This window comes from Camelus dromedarius, chromosome 26 (genome assembly GCF_036321535.1).
Source record: "Camelus dromedarius isolate mCamDro1 chromosome 26, mCamDro1.pat, whole genome shotgun sequence".
Classification (NCBI taxonomy): domain Eukaryota; kingdom Metazoa; phylum Chordata; class Mammalia; order Artiodactyla; family Camelidae; genus Camelus; species Camelus dromedarius.
In genome coordinates, this window is record NC_087461.1 from 3,477,602 (window position 1) to 3,489,275 (window position 11,674).

General features: G+C 55.7%; 1 protein-coding gene across 10 annotated transcripts in view; it reads left to right on the forward strand.

Moving 5' to 3' along the window:
• The window catches only part of PFKFB3 (6-phosphofructo-2-kinase/fructose-2,6-biphosphatase 3), a 243,824-nt gene that overhangs the window by 54,102 nt on the left and 178,048 nt on the right, over window positions 1-11,674 (forward strand). For 6 of the 10 annotated variants that reach the window (XR_010377916.1, XM_064479311.1, XM_064479313.1 and 3 more), the window contains exons 5-14: window positions 306-380; window positions 746-802; window positions 3,303-3,427; window positions 4,037-4,244; window positions 4,617-4,763; window positions 4,966-5,070; window positions 6,414-6,543; window positions 7,010-7,072; window positions 7,185-7,249; window positions 9,035-9,208. Coding sequence is in view for 9 of the 10 variants with exons in the window: in XM_064479311.1 (XP_064335381.1) it covers window positions 306-380; window positions 746-802; window positions 3,303-3,427; window positions 4,037-4,244; window positions 4,617-4,763; window positions 4,966-5,070; window positions 6,414-6,543; window positions 7,010-7,072; window positions 7,185-7,249; window positions 9,035-9,208 (1,149 nt within the window). In the remaining variant the exon portion in view is untranslated. Of the gene's footprint in view, window positions 1-305; window positions 381-745; window positions 803-3,302; window positions 3,428-4,036; window positions 4,245-4,616; window positions 4,764-4,965; window positions 5,071-6,413; window positions 6,544-7,009; window positions 7,073-7,184; window positions 7,250-9,034; window positions 9,209-10,683; window positions 10,707-11,674 lie in introns of all 10 variants that reach the window. The other 4 variants (XM_064479316.1, XM_064479317.1, XM_064479315.1 and 1 more) reach the window with 2 other exon arrangements.

Sequence of the window (11,674 nt, forward strand, 5' to 3'; positions counted from 1 at the left end):
AGCTGGTGCCCTGCACCACCTCTGGTGTGGCCGGCCCCGACCTCCGAGGCAGCTGCAGCCCTGGGAGCCAGTGCCCCTTCCTCCAGCGTCCTCCCTGCTTGTTGCTGTTGTTCGTCTGCTCTGAGGACTGTTCCCATCGCTCCCCTTCGGTCCCTGAGTTTGAGAGGCAGTGGGGGGATGGAGAGGGTGGGTGGGGAGGGCACAGTGTCTCCTGGAGCCCCAGGACCTGGCAGGCCTGACCTCTGGTGGTTCGGTAAATACTGGTAAGCTGGCTGCTCTTCACGGGGCTTCTTTCTCCCTGCCAGGTTTTCGATGCTACCAATACTACTAGAGAGAGGAGACATATGATCCTTCATTTTGCCAAAGAAAATGATTTCAAGGTGAGCCAGAGGCTCAGGAGCAAGGGAAGCGCCACAGGCACGGGCTGGTCCTGGGTGTCGGGAGCGCCTGCGCGCGCCGTGCTTGGGCCTCCCCCTCCCGGCTGCCCTCGTGTGGCTGCCTGCAGACCGGGCCTTCCTGGCGGGGGGCCTTAGGGGCCGCTGTGACTGGAAGGGGGGAGCGCATCCCTCTGCTGAGGAGGGTGAGGGTCGGGACTGAGCGGCTGGTTCTTCCCTCTGTATTTGGGGATTTATGAGTGGGGTCCTTCCTCCTCCAGTGTGGTGATGACATCACAGTGACACCAGAGTTGGCCCTCTGTGCCCCCACATTGATTGTTCCCTTACATTTTTGTCTCGCTCCCTCCCAGGTGTTTTTCATCGAGTCTGTGTGCGATGACCCCACGGTTGTAGCCTCAAACATCATGGTAAGACCACGCGGGACCTCCACCAGTGTGGCCATCTGAGACAAATGGCCCAGAGTAGTCACTGGACCCTGAGAACGTGGTTGGTTTTGTCTGGGAAGTCAGATGTGCAGAGCAGTCTTTAAGCAGATTCTATGACCTGGACTGGCTTTATCAAGGCAGAGAGCAGTCTTTGTGGGACATAGGAGAGAAATCGGGGGACCGGGAACAGTTTCTGTGGGTAGCTTGGCAGCTGGCTGGTGATGGGGCTGCCTGGGGCAAAGGATGGCTCACCCCTTCAGATGGGAGAGGAGGTAGCAGGCTGGTCTCTTTTGCTTTTGAGGTCCCTGATGGGTAAGAGTGGTTGTGGGTTGATAGAAGCCCCTGAGACTCAGCAGACGGATGGAAGTCGGAATTCCCAAGTCTGGGAAGAAGAGGGGTGGTAAAACTGTCTTCCTGCTCCTCTCCCCGTGCCAAGGGGGAGTTGCCCAGCTCAGTGGAGGGTCATTGGCCGCTTAACTTGATTAATTCTTAAATGTGACTTGCTAGCAAGAGATCGTACACAGAAATGGTTTCTATGAAGACTTCACCACAAGTCACCTTCTCCTGTTGTAGGTTGGTTTCTCTCCAGCTTAAATACATCAGAGTCAGACGTTACCCACAAAGAAAAGGAGGGCTGACACTTCTGCAGGGGACACTGTGGTTTTGCCCCAGACACTTGTGCATCCTGTAAAGGAATGTGAGGCCTTCACGCCTGGTGTTGGGCCTTCCCTCCAGGCAAGACTGCTTGCAAACATTTCTCAGAAGTGAGTTCATCTCTCAGGAAGGGCTATTGAAATGGTGGAAATCAGTCCAGCGGCCCCAGAGGCTCAAAGTAAGAGGAAACAGGAGTGGTCATGCTCTAAACAAAGGGTTTTTCTATGTTTCTGGGGTGTGCGTCTCCCAAGTCCCCTTTGGTAGTGAAGTGAGATGCAGCTGCAAAATCATTTTTTCCCCGGTGAGCAGTTGCCACGCGCTTGGCCAGAAGCTGACCATCCAGCTCGTACTCTGGGGACACGCGCATCCGTGTGCCCTGACCCTCCGGGTTCAGAAGTCCCTTCCTCTGATTAAGCCTCAGAGCAGCTTTGCAGTTTCCAGGCCTTTCCATTGTGCTCTTTATGTGGGAGGCTGTGCTGGAGAAAGGAATCTGTGAACTTAGATTTTTTTTTAATTATGCTAAAATATATAATTTTGTTGTTGAAATGTAGTCAGTTTACAGCGTTGTGTCAATTTCTGGTGTACAGTATCACATTTCAGTCATACACATACATACATATATTCCTTTTCAAATTCTTTTTCACTGTAGGTTACTACATGGTATTGAATATAGTTCCTTGCGCTCTACAGTAGAAACTTGTTATTTACCTATTTTATACATAGTAGTTAGTATCTGCAAATCTGGAACTCCCAATTTATCCCTTCCCACCCCCTTTCCCCTCTGGTAACCATCAGTTTGTTTTCTATGTCTGTGAGTCTGTCTGTTTTGTAAATAAGTTCATTTCTTTTTTTTTTTTTTTTTTTTTGGATTCCACATATAAGTGATATCGTATGGTATTGTTCTTTCTCTTTCTGGCTTACTTTACTTAGAATGATGATCTCCAGGTCCATCCATGGTGCTGCAAATGGCATGGTTTTATTCTTTTTTAGGACTGAGTAGTATTCTGTGGTAAAATATACATAATATAACCTGACCATTATGATTGCTTTTAAGAATTCAGTTCCGTGGTTCCTGGCATATTCACGTTGTTGTGCAACCATCCCCACCACCTGCCTCCAGAACTTTTTCATCTTCCCAGACTGGAAGAGTCCTTGTGCAGAGTCCCTGCCTCTCTCACGGCTGTGGTCATTATTGAGGATGAAAAGAGCACATGCATTTAAAAAATTCTGGGTTTCCCTGAAATCTGTCAGGTTGTCAGGCCTCTTGTTCAGTTACAGGGGATGGCGGGCACAAGAGTCATTTCTCTTCTGTCTGCGGCCCATGAGAGCAAACCTTGGACAGGACTGGGTGTGTGGTCCAGGTAGAGAAGCATCAGCTGGGCACCGCCCGTCTGTGGGCGGTGAAGGAAGCATCGTGCCTGGCACATGGGACCAGGGCATCTCCAGTACCTCCTGAGTGCATCTTTGCTCAAGGATAACCTCCTTTTGGTGGGGGAACTTTACAGATGGTTTAGGGAGACTTGGTTGACTTGCGGGCTGAGCTGTCTGGTGGTGACTTGGCTACTGAATCCTCGTGGGTTTCCTGTCCTGCCATTCCAGGCAGCGAGTCTCTGTCTGCCATGGGTGCCCCCCCCCCCTTCGGGGTATCATCAGGTTATGATTTAGTGCCCGGCCACATCTTTTGTTTTTTTCTCTTAAACGCTGGGTCGGGTCATCGTCACTCTGAGCCCGTCCCAGCTTTTCCCCGTTTGCAAGCCCCAAATCCTGCTTCATCTCAGCAGAAAGCCTTCCAGCGTGATTCATCAGCTGCCTCTTTGTGGTGTTACAGGAAGTGAAAATCTCCAGCCCGGATTACAAAGATTGCAACTCAGCAGAAGCCATGGACGACTTCATGAAGAGAATTAATTGCTATGAAGCCAGCTACCAGCCCCTCGACCCCGATAAATGTGACAGGTAATTCCCAAGAGGTGACGATCTGAACCACCTGCCTTAGGGCTTTGAATGTTTTCTTGACGTTCCCATGAAACGTTTGCTCCTGGATAATTTTATAAACTCTCTTTGAAAATATCTTTGAAAAACTCCTTGACTACCTCTTTGGGGTAAATATTTTAGACCCAACGTACAAGTGTGGCTATTGAACATTGATCCCCGTCTTGCTACTTTCCTTCCATACTTCCTTTGTTTTTTTTTTTTCCATAATCTTGCTTTTCTCTCCCTCTTTTCTGGGAGGCTGGCCAGCCCCTCTCTGCTGTGGGTACTGCAGACCCAGACCCCTGACTCTAGAGAAAAGAGGTGCGGTCTGTGCTGGAGGAGGCATTGTAGTTCAGGGGGGACTGGGTCTCTGCAGGGATTGGGGTTAGGTCTCTGCAGGAGGCGGGGCTGGGCCTGCAGGGGGCGGGGCTGGGTCTGCAGTGAAGGGATTAGGTCTCTGCAGGGGGCGGGGCTGGGTCTCCACAGGGATGGGGTTAGGTCTGCAGGGGGCTGAGCTGGGTCTCTGTGGGGGGGCGGGGCTGTGCTGTGGCGACTCCAGTGTTCTGATCAGCTGGTTGCCTTCCCGTGCAGGGACCTGTCCCTGATCAAGGTGATCGACGTGGGCCGGCGGTTCCTGGTGAACAGGGTTCAGGACCACATCCAGAGCCGGATCGTCTACTACCTAATGAACATCCACGTGCAGCCCCGCACCATCTACCTGTGTCGGCACGGCGAGAGCGAGCACAACCTCCAGGGGAGGATAGGAGGGGACTCCGGCCTGTCCAGCAGGGGCAGGAAGGTAGGTGGGGCGCGGGCGGGCGGGTAGCCGAGGGTGGGGGCTGCGTGTCCCTGCGCATGTGTCTTTGGGTCTTTGTGTGTAGGTGTATGAGTGTGTGTCCCGGTGCTTGTGTGTCTTTGTTGTATATCTGTGTCCTTGTGTGTACGTGTGTCCTTCTGTGCATATATATGTATGTGTGTAAGTCCGTGTGTGTGTCTACATATGTGTGTGTACGTATGTGTGGGAAGGGGGACTCTCTTGGGCCCGTGGGGAGGGTTAGGTGTGTGTGTATCCGTGTGTGACTGTCCCCGACGTGGGCGGAAGCCAGCCGGGCGCCGCCTCCCCGGGAGGTGCAGCACCGGAGGCCCAGCGCGCCCGTGCCTCTCCTCCCAGTTCGCCAACGCCCTGAGCACGTTTGTGGAGGAGCAGAACCTGAAGGACCTCAGGGTGTGGACCAGCCAGCTGAAGAGCACCATCCAGACGGCGGAGGCCTTGCAGCTGCCCTACGAGCAGTGGAAGGCGCTCAATGAGATCGACGCTGTGAGTCCGCGTCTGGCGTGGCCGCAGGGCGGGCGCGGGGGCGGGAGGGCAGGGAGGCCGCTCCCTCGGGTCCGCTGCGAATCCCGAGAGCCTCCCCCACCCCCACCCACCCCCACCCCCACCCCCGCTTGGGCTGCGCTGACCGCGTCGAGGTGGCCGTGGGGGGCGTGTTCCCGGAGTGACGTCTGGGTGCTTCCGCCAGGGTGTCTGTGAGGAGATGACCTACGAGGAGATCCGGGACACCTACCCCGAGGAGTACGCGCTGCGCGAGCAGGACAAGTACTACTACCGTTACCCGACCGGGGAGGTGCGTGCGACCGCTCGCGTCCCAGTCCCCGTCTCCGGCCGGTGATCGCTGCGCCAGCGAGTGATGGTCGGGGCGGCTGGGCTGGGCTGCGGCCAGGAGCTCCCGGTGGTCCTTCTGAGGCCCCGGGGTCCAGCTGGTGGGGGCGTGGGGGGCGCTGCTGGGGTCCAGAGGGACCTGTTAGCAGTGACTACGGGGAGGTAGGGCCCTATCGTCCACCTTCCTCCTCTGTCCCGATGCTCGTCCTGGCACTTCTGCCTTTGAATCGAGTTTTCCTGAGCTGAGTCTTATAAACAGCTCTGAGAGGAGCACAGGTGTGTTTTCCCACGAGGAGTGGGGAGAGAGGTGTTTCTCTGATGACGAATGTAATGATGAGGGAAAGACCAGGGGTCCTGAACGGTGATTCACTGGACAGGAGGGCCCCCCCCCCCCGCCACTGTGGTGACATGGCAGACACATCATCACATCACTGGTGCTGACTGCATCCCTGCTGGCAGAGGGGAGGGCTGAGTGAGCAGCTGTCCAGGGCACCGGGTCCAGGTGCAGGCAGTGCTCTGGGGTCTGCCTGGTGACACCGTCCTGTCTGTACCAGATCAGCATTTGTCATATGTCAGTTCCCTTGAACCCAGGGCACTGTCCCTAGTTTTGACCCCAGTCCTTGTTCCCTGGGACCTGGTTAGTGAGAGAGGGACCAGTGCAAGTGGGAACCTTGGTGGTCTTAAAAATCCCACGCCACCCTCTTCTTTTTCAGTTTCCTTTTATTGAGGTAAAATTCACATCCTATAAGAGTCACCATTTTAGCCAGTTCAGTGGGTTTTAGTATATTCACAATATTGTGCAGCCGTCACCATGAATTTTAGAACATCCCTTCGCTCCAAGAAGAAACCCCAGCCTCTTAATGGTCAGTCCGAATCCCCCTCCCCAACCCCGCCCCCCCGCCAGCACGAGTGTGTGTTCCGGACATTTCACATCAGTGGAATCCTACACCCTGTTGTCTTTTGCTCCGTGTAACATGTTCAAGGCTCCTCCATGCCATAGTGTCTGTCAGGACTGGTGCCCTGCTTCCCCTGGTGGCGGACGAGGGTCGGGAGAGAGCGGAGGGAGGGTTTACGTGCGTCTTAGAGGATCACTTCTCCACATCCTTACCAACACAGGACTGTTCCCTGTTCCTCAGAGGGCCGCTGGGGTGGGTCCCCCAGTGCCCATAAGGGATGCAGCACTAACGCACCGACTGAGGGTTGACTGAAGACCAGTCGCTTGTTCTCTGGTTTATAACGATGGGAGAGGTTTGGCTGGGGATACACGGCTTCTGCTCCAACGTGGCGCCCTGTCCCTCTGCCTTGCAGTCCTACCAGGACCTGGTCCAGCGCCTGGAGCCAGTGATCATGGAGCTGGAGCGGCAGGAGAACGTTCTGGTCATCTGCCACCAGGCCGTCCTGCGCTGCCTCCTGGCCTACTTCCTGGATAAGAGCGCAGGTGCCTGGTCCTTCTTCTCCCGGTGGGGCGGGGAGGGCTGGGAGCCATCACTGCCCCGAAAGGAGAACCAGCCTCCGGAAGCCCTGTCTCCCCACATCTCAGGGGCATTGGGTCGGGTGGGGAGGAGGCAGCCCACCTCTGAGGAGCAAACAGTCTAGAAAACTTATAAAACTTAAGTGCCTGTCTGGCCGAGGGTCAGTTGGACCCGGACACACCTACATTGTCTGGGAAATGACCCTTACTCCAGCTCTCTGTGTGGGGGTTTGAGTTTGCTTCGATTCTGTCCTTTCGGGTGTCTTTTGTAGGGCCCCCGGCTCGAGCAGTAGGGCCTGTGCCCAGTGGGAGGGGGGGGCGCCCTGCCCAGCCAGGCCTCTGAGGGTCCCCACATGGCAGAAGCTCTCCCTGGGGCCTGGGAATGTTCGTCCCAAGTCTCACGTCTCACTGTGGGCCCTTCCCTCCTTCGCAGAGGAGATGCCTTACCTGAAATGCCCCCTTCATGCCGTCCTGAAGCTGACGCCTGTCGCTTACGGTGAGTGTGGGTCGCAGCCCCTCCGAGACCTGTCCCCTCGCTGGGGTAGGGGTGGGGCCGTGGGCGTTCATCCCCTGTAACCGGACGCCGACCTCTCCCCGCCCCTGCCCAGGCTGCCGTGTCGAATCCATCTACCTGAATGTGGAGTCAGTGAGCACGCACCGGGAGAGGTCAGAGGTGAGTGCGAGCTCGTGGCCTCCGCCCTTCACACCGCACCTGCCCTCCGTCTGGGACGGGCCCGCTGAGTGGCAGGGCCCGCGGGCGCCAGCACCTGCGAAGCCCTGAGACTGCGTTGCTTGTCCAGGCTGGCTGTGTCTGTCGGTGGATTCTCAACAGCTCGTTTGGAACTATGGCCCTCGTGACTGTCCCTCCCTTTTCTCCGTCTCTGTGTGCTCCTGCCCTGCCTGTCTGGTGGCTTCTTGGCATCGTCTTCCTTTTCTTTCTTTCCATGCCTCGTCCCCCATTTCCACCTGACCTGAGAAGTGAGCACTGAGGAGGAAGACATTCTGCTCTTTTAGACATAACTGTAGCACAATTACCGCTACCTTTTCCTCTGGGGCAGCTAAATGATTTCAAGTTCCAGAGTCACTGGTGGTAACAGGACCCACCAATCAGCTCAGCGGACCATGTGCACTTAGATACCGAGTTACCAGGAAGGCGGTAACAGTAGAGCAGGGCGTGGGGCTGGGGCAGCCCAGGTAGGGTTTGGGAGTTAGAGACGGGAGCAGTGGCGGATGGGACGTTTTTCCGGGAGACCCCAGTGCCTGGCTGCATCTGACCCCACCTGGGAGTTCTGGAATTCGGTGGTCAGCCTGGCCGGCCCTCCCAACAGCAGCAGGTTTCTGCCCAGGCGTATGTTTCACATTATGAAAGAAAGTTTGAATTTACTTTATATCGACTGTCAAACTCCAGTGCTTTGCCAGCATCAGTCCGGCCCTTTCCTTTATACCGAGTGTAACATTCCCCTCTGTGCAGGAGATGTCCCTGTACCCAAGGAGCTTGGCCAGAAGATTTTGGCGTTAAAATCCCAGCTTACCCGGCAGTTGCCTGGCTGGGTGACCGAAATGAAGGCGGACGGCTTCCCTTGGCTCTAACGGCGCCCTTCTGAGAGGGGGTAGTGGGATGTGCGTTTGCTCTCTCTCTAGGGGCAGTGGCCTCCCCACCAGACCCTCCGGCAGCCTTGTTATTGGGGTTTGACCCGAACTGGTGGCCCCTGAACAATTCACTGTGCAGAAGAGGGCAGGGGATTGATGGAGACAGACCCCAACTCAGGTTCCTGGGCCACAGGCTACAATAGAGTGACAGGCCCCGGGGACTTAGAGGTCCCCACTCCGATGGAGATGTCACTTGATCGGAAGGCTGGCGTTCGGCCCTGGCGGGCGGTTTTCTGCGTCTTTGGTGTCCTGGCGGGTTGAGGCTTGCGTTTCCTGTCCTAAACCGGGTGTAGTCACTGGGAGCAGGAGGTGCTCAGATCCTGGCTCAAGGTCAGCGGGATGGGGTCCGGCACCGACACCCTCTCCCCCCTGCCCCCCTGCCGCCCCCAGTGGTTGCCCCGGCCTCACGCCCAGCCGCTCCCCTGGCCCCGAGTCCTTGGAGGCTGGCAGCAAGGGTCCCCTGACCTCATTACCCGCTGTTGCTGCGTAACTGTCTGTGCAGAACTGTCCTGCTCTTCTTCTCTGCCTGCTTTGCAGTTGTCGCCTTTGTCCGAGTGGGTGTCTTGGAATGATCGGGAAGGGGTTCGGGGGGAGAGGGCATCCCTTGTTCTTGCTAACCGCGAGACAGAGGGGAAGACGACAGCCCCACGGTCCAGGGCCAGTCACTGGGGTCGAGCTTGTGGTCTCAGTCAATTCCAAAAGCAGAGAATGTGTTTGGTGTGGTTTTGGATTTTTTTTTTTTTTTGGCTTATTTACCTCCCCCTCCTCGTAACTGTCGCCTTCTCTCTTTTGTCTTTGTCTTGCTTAGGATGCAAAGAAGGGACCTAACCCGCTCATGAGACGCAATAGTGTCACCCCACTAGCCAGCCCCGAGCCCACCAAAAAGCCTCGTATCAACAGCTTTGAGGAGCATGTGGCCTCCACCTCCGCTGCCCTGCCCAACTGCCTGCCCCCGGAGGTGCCCACGCAGCTGCCCGGACAAGTGCGTTGACCCCTGTCTCCTTCCTGAGTCGAGTCTCATGTCTGGGTGGGGAGAGCTTGCCCGGTGGGGAGGCATGTGCCCGGTGGGGCGGCGGTGGCGGCCCGAGACCTGAGCCTGCGTGTCGGGGTGGAGGGAGATGGCATGGGGTGCCCCCTCTGAGTGTGGGGCCCCCAGATCTGTCCTTGTCACCATGGCTGTGAGTTCAGAGGAGATGGTCTTACCCGGGGCAGAAGTGGGCAGAGCCAAGAAATGGCCAAATGTCTGTGACCCATTCACACTCGTTAATAGTTTATTTTAAAAGTTGAAGGCAACCCCCAGTTCAGGGGTCTCCATTCAGCTCTGGGCTGTTGGCTTCTGCGTGGCCCAGGGACGTCTTTTCTGTCCCCATGCTGAGCAGTTTTCCTTACTTCCTCCCTTAGCGTTGCTCCCGATGGGGAGAAGCTGTTGTCAGATGGGGCCCTTGGAGCGTGTCCGGAGCCGGCTTGGCCGGGCTGGAACCCGGGCTGGAGGATGTGGAAGTAGCCACTTTCTCATATAACAAAGTAAAAAAAAACCCAAAGCAGAGCAGAAACTAGATTTCATTCTTAGACTATTTCATTCGCTATAAGGATGAAAGGCTGAAAGATAAAGGCTATTATTGGGCAGTAAAATTTAGTTTTCAGAAAACCAATTTTTTCCTCTGTGACACCTGAGAATCTTTGCCAGTATGTGAGACGTAGAAATCCCTGGGCCCAAATTTGGGTCCCGCCTGGGGATCTCCCCCATCTCCGCCCACCACGCCTGCTCTCTTATACGTAAATCACCGGCAAAAGTTTGAATTAGATTCGTAAATGAGCTGGGTGCTGGCCCACAGACTTCCTGTGTTTCCCCTGAAACTCATTTAAGTCTCTTGCTGGCTGGAAATGTGACAAGTTGGGGAAAAAGGGATGTGCAGCCCCGGGCAAGTCATCAGACCTCTTCAGGCCTCAGTTTTCTTGTCTGTGGAATGGGGGAACAGCACCAAAGGCTGATCAATGAGGTGGTTTGTGCTGAGCGTGTGACGTGGTGGTGTCCACCCTGGCGCTGCCTGTAGGATTTTACTCTCAGGTCCCATCACGTCCCTGGCTTTCAGTCTCTTTATCTTTTAAAACGAGGGAGGTAGACTGACTGGAGGTATCTAATTAATGTTCCTCTCAGGTCAAAAGTCAGATTTTTTTTTTTTTATGAAAACTGAGAGCTGAAGTGGTGTGTCAGTGACATCCTGTTTCCGTGTGAACGGTGGGGTCAGAGTTGGAAGTTTAGAGGCCGAAGTCGCAGACGCTGTGGGGACCAGGCAGGGCTGGGTTGGGTGGCCTGCGAGGCCGTGCCGCCCCGGGTGACAGGGGACATTGGGCTCTGACAGGCCAGCCCTGTGGAGGATGTCCTGGTTCCAGACGGCTCGGAGCCTTCACCCTGTCCCTCGACTCACTTCTCTCTCCTGCCTTTTTTCTCTGCAGCCTTTGCTAGGGAAAGCCTGTTTGTAAGTATTTTTCTCTGACTACTTTTGCTGTTTGCATCTCTTTCTCCTTGCTTGCCAGTTTGGCCTCCCGCCTGTTAAAACGTTGACGCTTATGGCAGACAGTTGCTGTGAAATCTGCAGGATGGGGATGGGCACGGGCGGTGGGGGGGGGGCGGATCGGTGAATTTGCAGAAAAGGCTGCAGGAAGTCATGATGGTTTTCAGTGCCCCCTTGTCCTCCTGCTGCCACGGCCACAGCTGCCTTCTCTGCCTCCCTCTCGGGGCCCGAGGTTACTGCGGTGGTCCGCGGCTGGGAGTAAATCTACATTTTCCCCCTTGGAGGCAGGTTTTAGGGGGGAGCTAGGTGTGTGCGCCAGCTGTGGTCTTTGGAGTTCTGGGCTCCTCCCCGCAGGAGGGCCCTTTCATTTTGAAGGGAAAGTTTACCCAGAGCCTAGTCTGCAAAACAGATAGTGGAGGACAGGTGGGGATGGAGCCCTGAGCCTCTCCCTGCTGTCCTGGCCGGGACCCCCCATGGCTCCCCCACACTCTAGGACCCCCACACTCTGGAGAGGCCCTTTGGGATCCGCTGTTCTGCTCGGTTTGTCCTGTATCAGAACCAGTTCCCGTAATGTCATGTGCAGGATGGGGGGCAGCCTTCTCTCTGCACAGAGTGTCCGATTCAGCTGGTGGATAATTCCGCGATTCCTCTGCCCCGGTGGTCCCCGGCCACAGAAGGAACCGAGGCCTTTATAACGCCGTGTTAATAACAACCACCATGAAGTATCGTCACCTCCCTAGCCCCTCAAGTCACACCTACCCCACCTTCCCTTCCACTGGTTAGGTTACCTGGACTAATTCATGCCGAAACTGAAGCCAGCAGATTGAGGCATTCTGCCTGATAAACTTGAAACATGGCTTGTTCTTGGAAAATAGGTTTGCCGGGCTGATACTGTGCTTGGATTAGGTAAAATACACTTCGTCACTTTATGG